The sequence below is a fragment of the Melitaea cinxia genome, chromosome 4, assembly GCF_905220565.1.
Source record: "Melitaea cinxia chromosome 4, ilMelCinx1.1, whole genome shotgun sequence".
NCBI lineage: Eukaryota > Metazoa > Arthropoda > Insecta > Lepidoptera > Nymphalidae > Melitaea > Melitaea cinxia.
Genome location: NC_059397.1, coordinates 17,299,412 through 17,320,642, shown reverse-complemented (window position 1 = coordinate 17,320,642; position 21,231 = coordinate 17,299,412). Strand labels below are relative to the sequence as shown.

Sequence of the window (21,231 nt, the reverse complement as noted above, 5' to 3'; positions counted from 1 at the left end):
ACAATCCATCCATCGCTTTTTCGGTCTGCCGATCGCTCTTCGTCCTTCGACATTCATCCCTAACATTCTTTTACCGACATAGCGGTCATCCCTCCTCATTACATGCCCATACCACGCTAACCTATTGCTCCTCATTTTCTCTGTCACGGGTGCTACTTTCAAACTTCCCCTTATATACTCATTTCTAATCCGATCTTTCCTCGTTACTCCACACATCCATCTTAGCATTCTCATCTCGGCTGCGTGCACTCTTCTTTCATCCGTCACTTTTGTTGCCCAACATTCCGATCCATACATTACGACAGGTCTTATGATCGTTTTATAGATTTTCCCCTTAAGTTTAAGGGGCATTCGTGGATCACAAGCTGTTCCAGAGACCTGTCGCCATTTCATCCATCCCGCATTTATTCTATTTTTCACGTCACGGTCTATGTTGCCGTCATTTTGTATTAATGACCCAAGGTAGCGGAAGTCGGAGCAGACTGGTAGGGATACACCATCCAAGGCAATATGGGAAAAACCGGACGAACCGCTGAAATCGCAGAACAGATCACAGCTAACTAATGCTGCTTTCAAACAGTGTTATGTTCCTATAGCGAGTAAGGTGACTAGAGTCCCTGGGGGAATTTAGGATAGGAATTATAGTTAGGGGGACGACCCACTTATAATGCTTCCGGTAAGCTTATTTTCCGTTAAAATAAACGTAATTTACAATTGAAATGAATATTTGAAATCATATTATGTATTATAATATGTTGTAAATAAGTCGACAGGTTTTTACATATTTATCGGTTACACATTCTATAGTATTTTGATGAAAGAGGTTTTGTCAAGGTCTTTAGTATTTTTTTAATAAAACACTTTTTTCGGATTTTATCGCGGTTTATTGTTAACTTTTGATTCCCGACGTTTCGGATACTTTACAGCAACCATGGTCACGGGAGGACTGAGGTGTCAGACGTCCTAACGTTACAAAGTTATTCGAAACTACCCGACATACATCAATATTTATTTAGTCCTATCTACGCAGAATGTGCTAATTGAGTCTTTAATCTGTGGTAAATTATGCTTGGTTTTTGATTTAATTATATTAATAATGGGGTCCCAAGCAGGTGGTAATTGCCAGCCATCTTCTCTATTGAAATTTGGATGTTTTTTAATTTCAATAGCCTCACGGATCATCCTTGGTTGGAATCGGTGTTCTTTTGCGAGGATCTGTGGTTTATCGAATCTAATATAATGGCTAGCTGTGTCTAGACTGTGTTCACAGATTGCAGACTTAGTATAGCGACGATGTTTCAAGTCAGCTATATGTTCTTTAACGCGAGTTTTGATTGATCGTTTTGTTTGTCCTATATAAGAGAGACCACAATCACAATCAAGCTTGTATACTCCTGCATCTTGTAAGGGTATATGACACTTGACAGATGGTAAAAATTGACTTATCGTTTTTGGCGGCTTGAAAAAAGTTTTTATAGAAGCTCGCTTTAAGATGAAGCCAATCTTGTCAGTGACCCCTTTCATAAAAGGTAGCACAGCAGGTACTCGTTCGACGGTGGCTGGTTTCACACGTTCACTGCGATGAGGACGCGGTACCCGAAGCTTGTTGTCTCGCAGTACTTGCTTGACATGTTGAAGTTCGGTCTCCAGGTGTCGCTCATCGCAGATCCCTTGTGCTCTCTGAAACAAAGATTTACCCACGGTAGCTAACTGTGTTGGATGATGGTGTGATTCACCGTTTAAGTACCTATCCGTATGGGTATGCTTTCTATGCACTGTATGGCTTAAGGTATTGTTGGGATTACGGATGACTAATACATCTAAGAAAGATAAAGATTTATTTGCCTCCAACTCCATTGTGAATTTGATTTTGGAACTTATGGAGTTAAGATGGTGTAAGAATATGGATACTTTATCGGATGGTAATATTGTGAAAGTATCATCTACATACCGTTTGTAGAACCTGGGTGTTATGGGCGAGGTACGCAGAGCAGTCTCCTCGAAGTCCTCCATAAATATGTCGGCAACAACGGGGGATACTGGTGAGCCCATCGCTACGCCATCTACTTGCTTGTAGAACTGATTATTCCACAACATGTAGCCAGATGTAAGGCAATGCTTTAGTATTTTATCGAAATGAAAGAAATTAAGAGTAGCAACCCTAGTTACTGTCACAGATTAAGATTTATTAGAAAGGGTATTTCGTGATTTACGTGCTAATATACAATGACGATTGACTTTTCCTTTAGGGTATTTCTGTATCTGACCAAATTATTGTCAAGGCGAATTAATTCGTAGCGGAGGCTTTTGTAGAACAATCAAAACAGCATAATTAATAAAGAGTAAATGAAATATGATGTAATGGGCATTTTTTGTTTTTCAAACGGTACCTCCTTTTAATAATAACTTCATTCTATTTGTTCATGTAGGTGATTTGAGGAAGTGGAGGTTCAGACTCAAATGAAGTATCTGAGCCTGAACCTGTATGGACGATGGAGTTTTGGTCTATACTTCAAGCAGCTCTCTCCGAGGCTCGAGCGCGCCCAATGTGTTGGGAAGACCCACACAACAAACAAGGGTAGAACCCAATGTAGGAGGGCTCGCCGTCTCGACGTTTCTACGCTGGCATCGTGCGTAGTATGGCACTGTACGGGGGCGTGTTTACGGATGCTATCGCAGCTCAGAATAGGAACCTCTTGAGTAGACCACAGCGGTTCATATGCGGAACTATATATGGATATCACACGGTATCATAGACGGCGGCAACACGTTTAGCGAGCGATCCGAGCGAGCGATAATATACGCCAACGCCCTGACCACGACAAACATCTATATAGCCAATACAAATGTTACTCATGTGCTGGGAGTCAATCCAACGACCGCTGCGCCAACGCGTTTTCATCAAACTTATTTCAAATCAAAATTATAATAAAATTTGAGATAAACACAGATAACTTAATTCTATGAGACCAAAACTCTTTTTGTTTTCTTTCAAAATAATTTTTAACTAAACTAATAGCATTATTAAAATTCATGCAGGTATTTCGATTTCTAGTCATTATGCACAAACTAAAAAAATGCATTAATACGAATTAATTAGTAAGACTAACTATATATGTTTATACAACTAGGTCGAAAAAAAAGCGTACGGCTCATCTGATGGCAAGCGATTACAGTAGCCTATACACGCCTGTAGCACTACATGCGCGTTGCCCCCAATCCCCTAGGAGCTCTGGTCACCTTACTCACCACAGGAACATAACACAGCTTGAAAGCAGTATTATCTAGCTGTGGTCGTCTGTAAGGTCAAGGTACTTTCCCAGTCGTGCTGCTCCAGTTAACCATCGATCCATTAAATACACAGAGCGAAGACGGACAGCAGCGTCTTCGGTGCGATAAGGCCAGCACTACGTCACAAATCATGCCTGCCCAACGTGGTGACTATGGGCAAAACTCTTAAGTACGCGCCAAAAATTTCAGTCTTTAGTTCCCAGCAGTCCCATTAATCCAACTATTTTTATTGCCGGTGGAGGCTGCATGGGGATTGCGGGGGAGGATGTTTGGCGTGAACTTGGGTAGGGGTAAGTCCAGCAGAGGACTGCAATAGGCTGATACGTGTACAATTATTATACAAGTGCTATGGAAGAGGAGCAGTAACCAAAAACCCTGAAGCTCTTTCGTCTAGAAAATATTATGGTAGAACTTTAAAAAATTATTGAAACGAAATATAATTCAAATAAATAGTTGAAAAGAAATCATTCTTTTTAACCGACTTCCTAAAAAGGAGGAGGTTCTCAATTCGACTGTTTTTTTTTTTTTTTTTTTTTTTTTTTTTATGTATGTTACATCAGAACTTTTGACCGGGTGGACCGATTTCGACAAATTTTGTTTTAATCGAAAGGTGGTGTGTGCCAATTGGTCCCATTTAAATTTATTTGAGATCTAACAACTACTTTTTGAGTTATATCTAATAATGTGTTTTTACTTGACGCTTTTTTCGTCGACCTACGTTGTATTATACCGCATAACTTTCTACTGGATGTATCGATTTTGATAATTATTTTTTTGTTGGAAAGAGGATATCCCTAGTTTGGTACCGTGATAAGGAAACCAGGGTCTGATGATGGGATCCCAGAGGAATCGAGGAAAACTCTCGAAAATTCGTAATAACTTTTTACTGGGTGTACCGATTTTGATAATTTTTAATTTAATCGAAAGCTGGTGTTTATCATGTGGTCACATATAAATTTTATCGAGATCTGATAACTACTTTTTGAGTAATCTTTGATAAAGCGTAGTTGCTTGACTATTTTTTCGTCGATCTACGTTGTATTACTTGTCGATGTAATTGAAGTCGGTTTTTTTTTCGTTTGCGAGCAAACACAATTATATTCAAATAAAGCGTTAGGTATATGTTGTTCACATCCAATGTTTTTGTAAAGAATACTAAAAATACAGTTTTTATTCCCAAGCTTGATACGCTATTCTAATCAGGATACGTCGTACTCGGACTATTAGTCTGCAATTACTCTAACTGTTAATTGACTCGACTGCGCGGCCGTGCGTCATCATTACTATTGTTTGATTTCTTAAGTTTGTGGACGAAATAATGTGTTTGCTACAAATGAAAAAAAAAACCTTCTAACCTTTTTATTTAATTTACACTAACAAATAATACAAAATATGTAGTCAAAAAACTAATAAATTTAACACGGATTATTAAGTATATCTCAAAAACTACACGTCAAATCTCGACCAAAATGAGATTACATGACAGGCACCAGTTTTTGATTAAAAATAGAAACATCAAAGTCAATATGTCAATAATACTTTATGAGGTACAAACATGAAAAATGAAGCCGAATTAAAAACATCTTCCTTTTTTAATATCGGTTATTAATAAAAGTGTGTGAGTCAACTCCGACGCACGACTGGAGTTTACTCCTTCAAATCGACTGTCTAAACAGGGACAAAAAGGCTTACTATTCTAAGAAAAAGATGAATACCATATCAAATGGTAAATAAACGAATCAAATAACGCTATATATCGGAACAAATGAAAACGTAACGAGGTCATTCGATCAGTAGAATTTACTCTATATGAAAATCGATACTTAAGGAGTTAACTCCAAAAACAAAAATTAAAATGTTCGTTTGTTTAAATGCTTGTTTTTTTTTTGTATTATAAAGCGTATAGAGACATTATTTATATGTACTTATCAATATTGAAAATAATTATTTCAAAAGTAAATCGCAGGATCAATATTATTTAAATTTAATACGAATATTGTTTGATGTCTAAACAAAATATAATATATGAAATATGAAACAAAATATGAATATATGAAACAAAAATACATAGGAACTATTGTGATCTATGTGGTTATAATAAATAAATAGCTGAACACATATAAATAAATATTAATTAACACCAATAAAGAAACAAATAAATAAATACAAAATAAAGTCATCAGTAGTTGGACCACTTCTTTAAGTTATGTAGTGACAGCCATTTTCATTATGTAGTAATTTGAATTATTTTAATGCGCTTGCAGTGGCGTGAATCTGGAATGTGGTCTGGGCGTATGTAATTTGTTGTATGTGTTTCTGGAATCCGGACAATGTATTTTGCATCCTACTGGGGACTATCGACTATGAAATCTTTTTATTTTTTAGTTAAATAAAATAGATTTACTATTAAAATATTTAAATGTTTATAACTGAACGCAGGTGGGAGATCCAGTTACAATGAAATTGTGTGAAATCCGATCGTTTTTATTCATAAGATAATTTTAGTTATTTTCTTTTTTTGTTGTATATAATTAGTGGTCGGTTTTTTATAGTTCTATTTATTCGTCAGAAGTAGCATTACAAAGTAGTAACTTGTTAATTATAAAATGTTTTGGTACAAAAATGATTTATTATTACTTTCGAAAACTTGTATGAATAGTTTAACTTTGCATTTTTATTACATTTCTTATTATACAGTCATGACGCATGTTTAATGAAGTTTTTTAGGTACTTTAATTATAATATTATTAATTTTTAATAAGTCCTCTGTTTTTACAATGTTTTTTTTTGTCATTTTTGGACGAGTGTAATTATAATTTAATTTTATTAATATGTGTTTATATATTTACCTTGTTCAACATGCTATTACATATTTATTTTTATTTTTTTATAATGTTTATAATTCTGTTCTAGAATTAAGAAGTTGTGTAAAATAAAACGTACGAGAAAGAGGTTAAATATCTATTTAATTAAAATTTGTATATGTATATGTTATAATCATCAAAAAATTGAGGAAGTTATATTTTCGGATAGCGCCTCTTCTTGAACCAAGAGAAAGTAACATTGGAAGTACGGCTATTGTCTACATACAAAACAAAAATTTAATTCGCTCGCAGTCTCATTTGCCATTATATTGTTTATACTAAATTAGTTTAGTAGTCATTTTTAATCGAAAATATAACTTTAACTACTACAATATTATTGTAGTGTGTATAAAGTACCTATTGAACTTCTATTCTGTCAATACAATTATAGTAATTAGATTATGTGAGTGTGACGCGAAGCCTTTCAGTATATTTCTGTTGTTAGTTCGATCAACATGACAGACGGTAAGATCTATTTTATAATTATAATAAAAATTAATTATACATTTAGGTGTAAATAATAACGAAAACATATGTTTCAACTTGGTTGTTGTTACCACATCTTATACTTTTAATTTGTCAGATTTTGATTTTAAGCGAAATTCGACTTTTTTCAAGATTACGTAATCGTATTTGGTCAAGTCAATCTAATCAAAAAGTCTAAAGAAATAGTTTCATTTCAATTTTGTTTTTTTTTTGTTTTTTTTTTTTGTAAACTGTGTGCGGTTTACATGATGGTACTTTACTTACGTTAAAATTTCTAGCTATTTACTTTATTTCTATATATACCAATAACAAAACTAACAACTATTAAGTACTAAAATTTGAGACAAAATATAGGAAGTTTTTTCATAGGCCCAATATATATAAAACGTATGATTTTTAGAATTTCGTCTGATTAATTATATGTTTATACGCACACCGCGCAAAATCTCGAAGTAAAAAATATGTTTTTTGCTAACTTAAAAATGATACATGTTTCATCTTAATACCAATATTTACATCATTCATCGTTTTTTTATTTTACCGTTCAGTTTTGGAACGAAGTTCCTTACGACAGGCTTGACATTTGGCTGGGCGACAAAACTGACAAAAAAACGTGATACTAAAACCGTAAGAAAAATATATAACGGAAGTGACTTAATATCAGTCACACGACTGTAGAATATAACGTTTGTAAAACTAAAATATTACTAGTAACCTTTTTTTTAAAATTATTTATGTAATTTTATACGGTCGGATAAAATAAATAAAGACATATGCTTTACATTACGATATTTGTTATTTTCTAAAATATTAAAAACCAATCAACAAAATTAAAAAAATCAAGAACTAGAAAATAATATATTTTTGAATTTGTGTTGCTTCTATACTATGCGGAGGAACTTCGTTCCTACCTGGTGTCCCATGAAACCACATAATTTTTTATGTAAATTAATTAATATACCCAATATTATTGTAATAAAAAATGTATTGATTGTGCTAGAATTTAAATTTGTAATTTTGATAATTATTAAAATGTTGGATTTTGTGTCGATATTACTCTTATTATTTATTCGCTTGATACCGGAACAGTACAAATATGGTGACGCTATCTGCCGAATGGTTAATACCTATTAATTTACGATTCAGTCACTATCTTTGTTATCTGTTTTGCAGGGTAGTTTAACAATAAATACTGTTATCATTTAAATTTTCTTATTCTTATTATTATTTGTTGAAGTACCGGTAGAGCATAAAGATTGAGACACCATGTTCCAAATAGTTAATACTAATTTTATGATTCAGATATGATGTTTAATGGTCAGTCGCCATCTTTGTCATGTATTGGCGGGATTGTTGTCCTATAAATATGATAATTTGTAAGTGAAGAAGCAATTATTGTTTAATATTGTGCGTCTAGCGTTGTTGCTCGATAAGTGGCGTATACGTGATTAGTGTCATATCGTATTAAATGTAGTTAAAAGTGTGTATTGTGAATGAATAACTATAGATTTGAAGTGAGAAATAAATGTTTCGTTGAATGTTATCAGTTGTGTTCCACAATTGTATGCTTTGGTTGTTGAATGTATTTGATTTGTTCAATTTGTTCAATTCGATTCTATAGTCGATAACATGTTACCTGGTGTTGCAGATGTCTATAGGCTACGGCATCAGTAGTGCGGAGTTTTTCATCAAGTTAAAAGTGCTTTGCACCATACTTTCATCTCCACACCAAATTCGTTCTGAGCCGAGGTGCGATCTCGCTAGGAGACATCATTAGGACGAAATGGACATCCCGAGCCCTCTTAAAGAGCTCCCTTTCTTCTTTTACGACTGGGTCTCAATACCCGACCAACCCACTCGGTAACGTTGTCAAGGCCGATAGGGTCAACAGCACTACAATTCAAATAAAGAACATTGAATTGTACTATGTCACGAAGCAGTTCCATATTCTTTTACATCACGGCAACGTACCGCGTAATATTGAAATGTATTCATAAACAACCCTGTAATGAGACTTTATTCTTTGGTTTTTCTTATTTCGACGTTTTTTAATTACACATTCATACTAAATATTGTTTAAATATTATAATCGCAAGGACTTTCAATCCTATTGTCTTTTTAACCGAATTCAAAAAAGAACGAGGTTACTCAATTCGATCGTATATATAAAAATCCGCATAACTTTTTACTGGGTGTACCGATTTTGATGATTTTTAATTTAATCGAAAGCCGATGTTTATCATGTGGTCACATTTACATTTCATCGAGATCTGATTACAAATTTGGAGTAATCTTTGATAATGCGTATTTACTTGACTATTTTTTTTTTGTTTACCTACATCGTATTACTTGTCGATGTAATTGAAGTCGGTTTTTTTTCGTTTGACAGCAAACACAATTATATTTATTGTGATTACCTGGCTTATAGATGTCTGCAATGACAGAAGCATCGCAAGCGTGACCCTTTCCCCGATTCCCTCCAGGAGCTCTGGTCACCTTACTTACCAACAGGAACACAACACTGGGTGAAAACACTATTATTTAGCTGTGATCTTCTCTAAGGTCGAGGCACTTACCCCAGTTGGGCTGCTCCATATTTTGAGCAGAAAATTTCCTGCTGTGCCCTACCTCAGTTAACGTCGTTTGTGCGTGTGTCTGTGATGATTTGATTTTTATACATTTATATTTCTTGTGCCATTTACAGTAATCGACGCTGGTGTTGCAAAAACTGGTGCATACAAATACGAAGATGGAACGCGATATGTGGGGGAGTGGAGCTCTAAAGGTCAAAAACATGGTATGGGTCATCTCGTGCTGCCAGACGGTACGAGGTATGACGGTGCTATGGTTAGTGGCCTCTGCTCTGGACTAGGGGTTATGGCATTTCCAGATGGGGCCAAGTAAGTATTTTGCCTATTTTTTAGAACTGATGGAGACAAAACGGCTTAATGAACAATACGAACAAAACGATTTTTTTGGCTCACAATAGCACGAACGCTGCAATAATTTTAAAGTGCAAGTGTGAAATGTTTTTTCAGGCCACCGAGACGGATTAAAATATCTTACCAATCGTATCGTAACGACGACGTAACGAGTATCGTAATGTTTTAGGAAATTTTCTTTTTCTTTAATACCCAAATTGAACTAAGAATATTTAAAAAGAAAATTGAGTGAAAAGTTTATACGTGCTACGATCTACAACGAAAAATTATTATTTTTTTTAAACATCACGCCTCCATTTTATACTAATCGTTCTCAGTTTTCCAACCGAAAAAATTATTACGCTATATATGCTTTTGTACACAAATATGTAATCTACAAATGTATCAATGTTAGAGTTTATTTTAGGTTTTTAATTTAATTTTACAATAAAAATCAAGATGATAATAACCTTTCGGTTTATAAGTTGACAAAATTATGTTCCATTAACTTGACGCCTAAAGGATAAAATTAGCAATAACTCATAAAAACAAATTACACATTTATTTATTATGAGGATCGTGACTGCAGCGAATGAATATACTCGTATGTATATAACGACAAATATAATATAATAAATATAACATAAACAAATAAATAAATAAATTTGATAAATATTTTATGACATACACACAAGGTCGTATGTGTGTACTTATGCGTAAAATAATACATATATAGATATATAAATATAAATGGAAATATAACTTATACAACTCATGTTAGAATATCAGCTTTTTTTTTAAAAAAAGTCGTCTGGTTTTTTGTTTACTGAGATCTCTACTTTCTGATGGTCTTAAAAATAATTATACATTAAGTACTATGGTAAATGTTTTCAAAAAATTCAAAAAAATAACAGTTAGTAAAGGTCAGACCCTCCCCACTTCTCTATGATTATCACCATCATCTAAATCTCATCGAATTTAACTCGTCCATCCAAAGTTTAATGCATAATATTTCACACACAGTGAATCGTGTTTGCCAAGTTATTCGTGAAATACTCGCTCGGCGTTACTCGCTAGTTGCATTTATTGTATTATTGTGTAACTTATAATTAAATATTACGCAGTTTTTACAATAATTAAAGTAATTTATGTTATTTAAATATGAGATTGCACGGACTTAATTTTTCCGAGCTAAATTGATCTTGGGTATGACGGTTGACGGATCAACTCTCGTCTTTCTACATTGACAGAATCAATTCGTAATGATAAAATGTTGAGTAATTGTTGTTAAATAAGCTGTTTTATCATATTAACTTGATTTTCAACATATTAATAGTACTGACATTGGTAATTGCTAAAATATTAGTAATATGTAACGATTTGTATTTTTAAACACTTACTTTAAAATATTTTTTGTTCACATAATTGTGCAAAGTACAGAGACGTAAAATAATATGTTTTACTACACATAATTATGTTTTAATATTTATTTAATATAAAACAAACAATGTTGCATTCTGTATACTTTATTGATGCGATAAAGTTGTGAAACCGTGTGGGATGTTAAAATTAATTTGATGAAAGCCTTATAAATAGCATTAAGCATCATATAGACAGAAATTGCATCACCGACTTCATGACAATAACGATAATTATTTTAGCTGTAATATGTAAGGTTTACTTGGTTCCCCAGAGGGCCTAAACCTAATTTTGAGCAGGATATTTCCTGCTGAGCCCTATTTGCATATTATTTGACTGTAAAGATAAACGATAACTAAAAGTTGACATTACTAGGAAGATTTACGTCAACATAAATTTTCTCGTATATTTAGTTTATGACAAATTTTTTATGTATAATTTTAATTAATGCCTTTTTGGGTATTTTATCCTCGACGCTTCTCGAACGATATCTTTGTTCTAACGGGAAATAGTTTACTAAAAGTTTTTCCATAGCACTATTTAAATTTAAATTAAAAGATATCGATCTACTTTTTATTAAACTAATCTTATTTTTGATAAATGCTCTTATCATTTGTATAGTCTAACAAAATCGAACTATAATCTTATTCATCAGACTATTTTCTATTAAATTGCGATCAAAACAGTAATCTGTAAAAGAAAAACTGTGAAAAGGGTACTTTTCGGTAACCCCTTACTATACAACAAAAGCCTTTGTTTTGTAGAAAAAGATTCATAGCCTTGTCTATTTCATTTACTTTTTACGTATGTATTTGACGGTGACCTCGGCCTTCAATTTATAACATGTATCCTACATGTTGTTTTTACGATTTTACAATTACAATTGTTCATATAAAAGTTTCATGAAGAAAAAATTATAATATAATAAGTTTAACGAAGCTGTGTGGCTACGACATTAAAGAATATAGCCACCCCCTCTCTTCCCGTGGGTGTCGTAAGAGGCGACTAAGGGATAACCAGGTTCCACTACCACCTTGGAACTCCTGGCTTTGAAACACACAGGCCGACGACGGGCAGCAGCGTCTTCGGTGCGACAAAGCCAGCCCTGCGGTCACCAACCCGCCTGCCCAGCGTGGTGACTATGGGCAAAACACATGAGCTCACGCCATTTTTGACGCAAACTTGTGGAGTCCTATGTCCAGCAGTGAGCTGAAGTGATGAAGTTTAACTAAAACTAATCTACACAAATAATGAAATCAATATCGAGGGCAAATAAGCGAAGTAAGACGACAAAAAAGTATAATATCTAATTATAAATGCATGTATTTTTGTTACTCATTAGACTTGAACAAATGATTGTAGTGCATGAATTGGTGCTCTAAAAACTTAAATTTTTTTGTATTATTGAAGTTATACGTCATCTGGCGCGTTAGGGAAAAATGGTGAAAGTAAATTTTCAGGTTGCGCGCGCAGACCGTAAGAAAAAACCGACACCCTGAAGATAGCTAGATAGTCAACGAAGAAGAATCTTGCAACGTGATGTTAGCTAGTCAATGAAGTATAACTTTTACGCGCGTAAATAAGTACACTTGATACATTGTTATTTATTTATTAGCAAAAAGCACAGCTTTATAAGGACTCGCGAGATTATTCTAACTTACTAATAATAATAATAATAATTTTGAAGCATTTTTTGTGGATTGTTTTTTAGACATTTCAACGCACAATAACAGTCCGATAGCATCGCTGAAACGAATATTTTTGTCTTTCAAACTGTGATAATACGTGTATATTCCGTGTCACTAATATTTCATAATGTTCAAGACTCAAGTGTACTCTCTCGATCAAGTATGTTTCGGAAGTCATTTAGTCCATATGATGTGGCTATAAAGAAATACATATTTATGGATACTTGTTGTAAATAATCTTTCTAAAAGAAATTCAATTCACGTGTAATGTGTATTTAAGTTTATGATACGACGAAAATTCCCATTTTCCTACGCCACCCAACGCATCATACTATTAAACGCAGTTTCAATTTAGGATGTAATGTAAATCTCATCATCATCATTACAGCCTATACAGTCCACTGCTGGACATAGGCCTCCACAAGTTTACGCCAAAAATAACGTGAACTCATGTGTTTTGCCCATAGTCACCACGCTGGGCAGGCGGGTTGGTGACCGCAGTACTGGCTTTGTCGCACCGAAGACGCTGCTGCCCGTCTTCGGCCTGTGTATTTCAAAGCCAGCAGTTGGATGGTTATCCCGCCATCGGTCGGCTTCTTAAGTTCCAAGTAATCAATTAAAATAAATAGTAGTAAGTAATTGTAATGTAAATCTGCCATCGATTAAAAGATGAATATCGATTTGATATAAAGAATAATGTATTCAGTTCCATAATATACTAATAGATGGCGTTGTGCTTCCGAGTCAAAGACTAATGTATTTAGTTCCTTCACTTACTAATAGATAGCGGTTTGCCGTGTGTTAAATCGCGCTGTCAAGATTATTTCACAGACTTCTGATTGTATTATTGTGTTTTTAAATATTAAATATACGAGTTTAAATGCGAGTTTGACTATACGAGTTAAGTAAACACTTTTTAACAGCCATCTAACATCTTCATATACAATAAGGAATTTAAAATATTCAATATACAATAAGGAATTTAAAATATTCAGTATTCTAAATTTTACAAACTCTTCTATCTCTTAGACCACTTTATTCTTTAGAAAATAAAAAAATAATAAAAATAATTTGATATTTAATGAAATAAAATACCAACTCTTTTTAGTTTAATTTCTTCATTAATACGCAAGTAAAATATTTTTTAAATTGTTTACTTTTACGTTATTTATTCACGGTAAAAAATTAATTACTTCCAGAAAAAACATAGCGTTAAACAAAATAGATCAAAAATGTGTTCTAACATCCAAATGTTTACTCACTCTCTCAGTTAGACTTATTTGAATAAATAAAATTTTAATTATGGTGTTTCTAATAACAATTAAGTCAAATATTTAATTTTATAATATTTGAAAGTGAATAATGAAATTTTTACTTATTAAAATAAGTAAATAATGATATATCAAATTTATTAATAACACTTTTTTGAAGTTTTTAAAGCACGTTTTAAGCTATTATACTATTACTTGACTATGTTGTCGTTCATCAACGTTATGTTACTTATTCTTTTAAATCAAAAGTTGGTGATTTTTTTGTGTCCATGTGGTTGCATTTAAATTTGATTTAGATCTGAGGAGTACTTTTGAGTTATATCTAATAATGCGTATTTACTTGACCATTTTTTTTGTCTATTTACGTTGATTTACTTGTCGGTGTATAGAAGTCGTGAAGCAAACACAATTACCTATATAAAAAAGTTTCCTTGTTAGTCTATAAAAAATATCCTTATAAACTATTTAGCTGTACAAAAATGTAATGGTGTTTCCATTTAAATGTTGCAGATACGAGGGTGAGTTCATGCAAGGCTGGTTCCACGGTCATGGTGTGTTCTGGCGAGCTGATGGAATGAAGTTCGAAGGGGAGTTCCGAGGAGGACGTGTTTGGGGTTTAGGTTTGTTTATTTGTATCTTCATTTTAATTAATCCTCGGATATAAAAAAATATTGAATATCAGCTAATGGATTAAATTTTCTTTTATTATGACATATAGAGGTTAAAGTAGTGGATGACTTGGACCACACTTAGCTCGAGAATTTGTGATCCGATTAAAAAAAATTCTAGCTTAATAATGTACTTGAGAATTCATACATTTAGTTAAGTCGTACAAATACTTAACAACGATGATGCTTGTGTTCTATGTTAGAAGTTGGTAGTAAATTATATATATATATATATATTTCGGGGATAACTCCGTCGTTTTTAAACCGATTTTGATAATTCTTTTTTGTTTGAAAGGAGATATCCCTAGTTTACTACCATGATAAAAAACCAGGATCAGATGGGATTCCAGAGAAATCGAGGGAAACTCTCGAAAATCCGCATAACTTTTTACTGGGTGTACCGATTTTGATAATTTTTAATTTAATCGAATGCCGATGTTTATCAATTAGTCAAATTTAAATTTCATCGAGATCAGATTACAACTCTTGGAGTAATCTTTGGTAATGCGTATTTACTTCACTATTTTTTCGTCTACCTACGTTGTATTACTTGTCGATATAATTGAATTCGGTTTTTCTTCGTTTACCTGCTGCTACGTGTTAGAAAATTGCTTGTTGGGTTAGAGAGACACCCACAACTCCTAACACGAGACACAAGAGAGAGAGAGTAAAAAAAATCCTACAGAATCTTAATCTTCTTTTTCAAAAACTCACAAAACCAACTTCACTAAAGCAAAGCTTATACCATAAGAAACTACAATGACTCACCCACAATTAATTGCACTCAGATCTTAAGACGGCGAGAGAAACCAACCCAAAAAAAGAAAAGAGCAAAAAGGGCCCGCAACACACGTCCTGAGCCTTATATACAGCAAACCCAGTGTGTCGCGACACAACTACCCCCTAAGGTGCACCGCAACGTAATACGATACGAGGGTATTCCAAAAAATTAAATCAGTCGCCTAGAAAAAGTAAATAGCAACGCTAGTGCATAACTGTGCTATTATACATCAGCAGGAACGAAACTACGTGCTAATAAAAATATATGCTACACTGCAAACGCAATTTTCATATAAAAATACTTAAATACTCCTTTCATCAGATTTTAAATACATACTTCGGTTTAAATTAAACATTATTAGAAACTTAACTTAGAAATAAAAAAGAATTTGTCATAACCCATCATCAAAGCTTTTCATGCGATAATTAAGACGATTTCGAACGAAATCGCAGAACTACTGCAAACATCGATCGAAATTTTAATTTTAATTTGTACTCTCGATAAATCATTTTAATGATAATTAAATATTAAGAAAGGAGGATAATAAATAGTGCGGATCTGAGATATGTAGCACTTGAAGAGCTTATTTAATAATTCACCTCACACTCGGCATGACGAAACATAATTTATTGAAGTAGAGGATAGGATACATCTTGATAGAAATTTCTGGCGTACTGGGGAATTACCGCAATCATACATAAGATTACTGTTAAATAACACAGTTCTCTTTAGTAGTGTTGTATTTTTGTGGTGCGTAAAATAGCCATAGATTCTGGGGAGGGTCAGGGGTAGAGTCAGTTTCATCCTGTAATATCCCACTGCCGGGCGTAGGCCTCTTTCCCTATGTAGGAGAAGGGTCAGAGCTTAATCAACCACGCTGCTCCAATGCGGGTTAACGGATATATTTCCTACAGTAAGTAGTGATCACTATCAGGTGTAATCGGGACCGAAGGCTTAACGTGCTCGAGGAGTCCGCGATGGCCTTAAAATTCTCCTGGTATTGCAATGTATTTTATGGTATCCGCTAACATTGATTGGCAGATTGGAAGCTTGCCACCCTTGTGGCATACATTTAAAAAATGATAAGTACACTTAATATTTTTAAATATACATCTCATACTTTTCTAGTTAATTTAGTTTAATTATCATGTTGAAGGACTACATTAAGCAGATGTACGTTGCTAATTAAAAAAATACGGCGCAAAATTTAATAGTCTACGCCTCGTCCGACGCCTTAAAGTCAATCCTATTTAAGATTCGATGGGTTTCAGTTTCGTTGATGGAATCGCGGTTGATTTGACAATGTCACGTAGAATAGAGAGGCTACGGAGATTGATCGGAGGCTTTGAGACTTAATTAAATTTCGACCTTCATCTAAATCAATGCGAACATTACAATTAGATATTGTAGCTTTATATTATTATTATTATTTAAATGAAAATGAGGATATGATTAAAAACAAAGTTTGATTCCATAGTTATCTGATGTAAATAAGGACAGTATTAAGCCAAACGAACTTATAATTATGGATGGAATACATTACATCTATCTATTTAGTATGTGTCGATATTATTGTAACAAGATCATGCGTAGACGTATCACGCGTTACGTAATAACAGTATATTATAAAAATTATATGTTAGTATTATATAATTGTTGCTCAAACTCAGATCCTTTTTTTTTCTCGCTGGGAAATGCGTTTACGCACTAGCCTCGCCGCCCTTAAGCGACGGGAGTGTGAGGCTCCCGACGCAGTCAGATCAGAACGCGCCAGAGTACCCACTAAAAACCAGCCGTGCCTTCATCGTCGTAGTGGGACGCCACTGGGTCACGTTAGCATGCAACTGCGACGCCCTGACCTAATCTTAGATCTTAATAAAATAGTACTTAACTTTTCACATTATACAAAATGTGTTTACTCTTGGTTGAAAATAAAATGTTAACTCAAAGTGGGAAAGCGAAAAAAATTTTTTATCGCCTACGTCACGTCTATATTTAAGCGCTCTTTCTCAATGACGGGAAGTTGACACATTTCAGAGAATATAATAGAATCATAATGAATATAATGGGAATTTATTTCCTTTCAATGTTTTTCTGGTCCCACCAGACCGGTGGAGTAGGCAAATGTTTAAAGCCACAGGCTCCACCAAGCAGGAATTATATAAGCTTAAATATTAGAACCAGCTCTTGGTATATTATTCTTGGTATAAATCACTTGCATACATTTGAACAGCGACGAAATACTATGACCATCAAGGTTCATATTTGGCTTTGGCAAATATGACTAGTGACCATATACAAAGATTTTCGTAAGTCTCAAATGGTTACTCATCCGTATTTACCAGATAGTTTTTTTCTTTTTTTTTTTTTTTTAATTCTTTAAATTTTTTTTAGGGACTTTTGTCTACACAGACATGCCAGCCCCATCATACCCTAATTCTCACTATGTCTAAGAAATGGAGAGAGAATCATTGATGATGTAAGATCATATTAACTAGCAAATTTGCTGCATTAGACAAAGGTTCTGTTAACACAGAAAAAAAAGTACCCATATCAAATTTATTTATACTAAATCGTTTCATCAATAATTCTCTCTCCGTTTCGTATTTACAACATTCACTTAATATGTGGTGTACATCGTCTAGCAGGCCGCATGTGTCACAATAAGGGGATTCAGCTTTTTTCATTAAAAAGGCAAACTTTTTGGATGGAAAATGGCCTGAACGTAATTTGAATGCTGTAGTGATGTACTTCCTACTAATCCTTGCTTTTATAAACCAAGGTAAACGAGGGGGCTGATTTTGAATAATTTTGTACCATATACCCTTTTCTTTACTTCTTTGGTCGAAATATTCTTTAAATTTTTGATAACAATCAATTCTAAATTTAGTCAAACTTTCTGAAAAAGTAGGTAAAACGTGAAGTTCCAATCCTTCATTTATAGCTATTTTTGCTAGATAGTCAGCCTTCTCGTTACCACTAAGACCTATATGCGATGGAACCCACTGCAGCTTCACATTTATATTCCTAATCCGGAGTTCGTTTAAAATGTTGACAATTGTGTAGGCTATCGATACACCTCTGCTATATCCAGAGGCGCATCGAGCCAAATGTTGTAAACTACTTTTACTATCCGTGAAAATGACAATATTTTGGTTAGTTTTTTTCTTATCTCTTCCGTTTTGAATGGTATTTATCCTTTAGTAAAAATATATGGCGTAGTTGTAAGCAACTATATATAGCAACGTTTTTTGAGTTTTGTTTAAGTCTAATTAACCATGGTGGTCTACTGCGGGTATTAATTTCCCTTATATGAGTAACAGTCGCTATCGGGTGTCATTGATAAAAAACGGGGCTAAGGGTTTTACGTAAATTTTATGGAACTAAGAAGGATCTACATTCATACCAGACAGAAATATTCGTACAAACACAAATATCTACCTCAAGCGAGAGTCGACACGCCAACCAACGGCGTTACGGCGGCCACTTCCAGGGTAGATTTCGGAAACACGCAGTTTTATTGTTATTCGAAAATATCCAATAGCAAATGAAACCATAATACTAGTAAAAAAAAAATATTTAGATCAATTCTACTTTTAAAAAAAATCGACTTCAATTACATCGACAAGTAATATACAACGTAGGTAGGAGAAAAAATTGTCAGGTAAATACGCGTTATCGGTAATTACACAGAAAGTGGTCACTCGATCAAATTTTAATGAGGCCATAAGACAAGCATCAGCTTCCGATCAAAGCAAGAAGCATCAAAAGCGAAAAGTTCCATACATAACAAACACAGTCGAATTGAGAACCTCCCCTTTTCTGGAAGTCTCCATTAAAATATATAGGTAATAAATTCAATTTTACTTTGGCATCCCAGCAGTTATTTTTTAATTACTGTAACTTGATTTAAATAATTTAATCATAGTTCCTATTTGCCATAAAAAAGAAAAAAAAAAAACTATTTTTAAAGTTACTAAAATATTAAATTATTTATTAGAGTATAAAAATCCTTGTATAATGAATTAACTTACTTGGATTAATTAACTTAAACCAAAAACAAAAAAATAAGCATAAAAAAATAAATACTCGTTTAGTTAGCATATAAACATTAATATAATACACAATACATGTATTTTTAAAATGATTGTTAATTTTAAATCAAATGCGCGATTTTTTATTTTATTTTATGATACGCAAAAATTATTTACAATATTTAATTTACGTTTTAATTCTTTGGATTTTATTCTTTGTTTAACTGATGATACAAATAAATCGGTGTCATTAGGTAAATGTGTGTTCATTTGAAATAACTTTTGTAATTTAACGAGTAACAAATGACTATTGTATATATTTTATTGAACTTTCAGAATTCTTTCACGTGTAGATATATCATTAAAAAAAACAACAGTTTTTACCTAATATCTTCTTGTTTTGTTTCTAGCTCAAAGTCTTAAACATACACTCGTATTTAGTGCAAATTGATTTAGAGCACGCGCTCTATCGATAATACAAAGGATTTATATTATTATTTTAATAATACATTGCTTTTGTTGCAATAATACGCTTGTATGTTAAATATGTCTAAATTATATAGATATCCATAATTAATGAATGCAATGCACTGAACGTTCTTCGGAAAGACAATAGTCAAACACAATTTTGGATTATATAAAAATCAATAAATACGAAAAATACACTTTTGCTGTTATTAAATACGTGAAATCAAGTTAAAATAGTTAACGAGTCTGGTTAATGCAATGTGATTTTAACTCCTAATTTTTTCTTTATAAAAATTAATGAATGAGCTCGCTCAAATAATGCCAAAGGATAAAATTAATTACAGTAATTAGTAAAAGCTAAGTGCGATTGAGATTGTTAAAGTACTAATAATTATTTCATTTATTCAGGACTCGTTACATTCAATGACGGCAGTAACGGCTTTCCAAGAAACGAAGGATACTTCCAAGACTGCAAAATGGTGCGTCGCAAGCGTTGCCCGGAAGTAGTCCAGCGTGCTCAGAAAGTCGCTTATATGGCTCGAGCGCAATGCCAGCAAATGTAGACTAATTACGATTATAAAATAATATAATTTATATTCAGATCAATTATAATTTCAGACTGCATTCATTTTTTAATTTATAATACACTACTATGGTTGAGAAGAGTTTAAATTACTTTTGAAGATTGATATTACTTATCTATTGATGTCTTTAACTGCCACTTTCTGTTATAACTATGTTGGTTCATGTTTTTACTTAGAGATATAATTTTGAAGTTGTTGCAAATTAAGACAATTATGCTACTAGGAACTAGACGTTATCGTACAACTCGTTTTGTAATTACAGCTTCCCATTTAGTTAATTCAAAAAAATGTTTGAATAACTCTATATAAAATTATATCATATAAAATATTAAATTGTTTTGCATCTCTGTACAATCAAGTTTAATTTTCATAATAATCTTATAGTTTTCGTAAAATATATACTTTAAGATGTGTATCATTATAGATCGTGTTATTTCTAACCCCACCTACTAATCTAACCTTAGTCAATCTTAAGTTAAATGTAATAAAAATTGAAATATTTAATATAAATATATATTTTTTTGTAACAAAGAATTTATTCATAATGATGACAATAGAAGCCAAAACATTACTTGAACATTTTTTTGAAATTTCTTTACGCACGTTTGACTTGAGGAGTAAGTTGGTGTGACGAGAGCGTTACGAAAAGTGTGATCGGGCGAGGCGGAAGGAAGTTGAGAGGGAGATATAAGTTAGTGTAGATAGAAAAAGAGAGAGAGTTACGTTTCGTAAGTTTTACTTCAGGTCGTGTGGTCT

The 21,231-nt window shown here is 33.0% G+C and overlaps 2 protein-coding genes across 2 annotated transcripts; one reads left to right on the top strand and one right to left on the bottom strand.

Annotated features, from left to right (window-relative positions):
* Positions 1-1,032: 1,032 nt before the first annotated feature.
* Positions 1,033-2,412, bottom strand: LOC123670446 (the record flags this gene model as incomplete). Its single annotated transcript, XM_045603940.1, has 2 exons — positions 2,391-2,412; positions 1,033-2,168 (listed from the first exon to the last, which is right to left on the bottom strand). Coding segments are annotated over exons 1-2 (1,158 nt in total), but the record flags the coding sequence as incomplete, so codon positions are not given.
* Positions 2,413-6,587: 4,175 nt separating this feature from the next.
* Positions 6,588-20,515, top strand: LOC123669965 (MORN repeat-containing protein 4 homolog). Its single transcript, XM_045603474.1, has 4 exons — positions 6,588-6,620; positions 9,346-9,541; positions 14,451-14,560; positions 20,300-20,515. The coding sequence occupies exons 1-4, from the start codon at positions 6,611-6,613 to the stop codon at positions 20,452-20,454; spliced, it is 471 nt and encodes a 156-aa protein (XP_045459430.1). The 5' UTR covers positions 6,588-6,610; the 3' UTR covers positions 20,455-20,515.
* Positions 20,516-21,231: the final 716 nt, after the last annotated feature.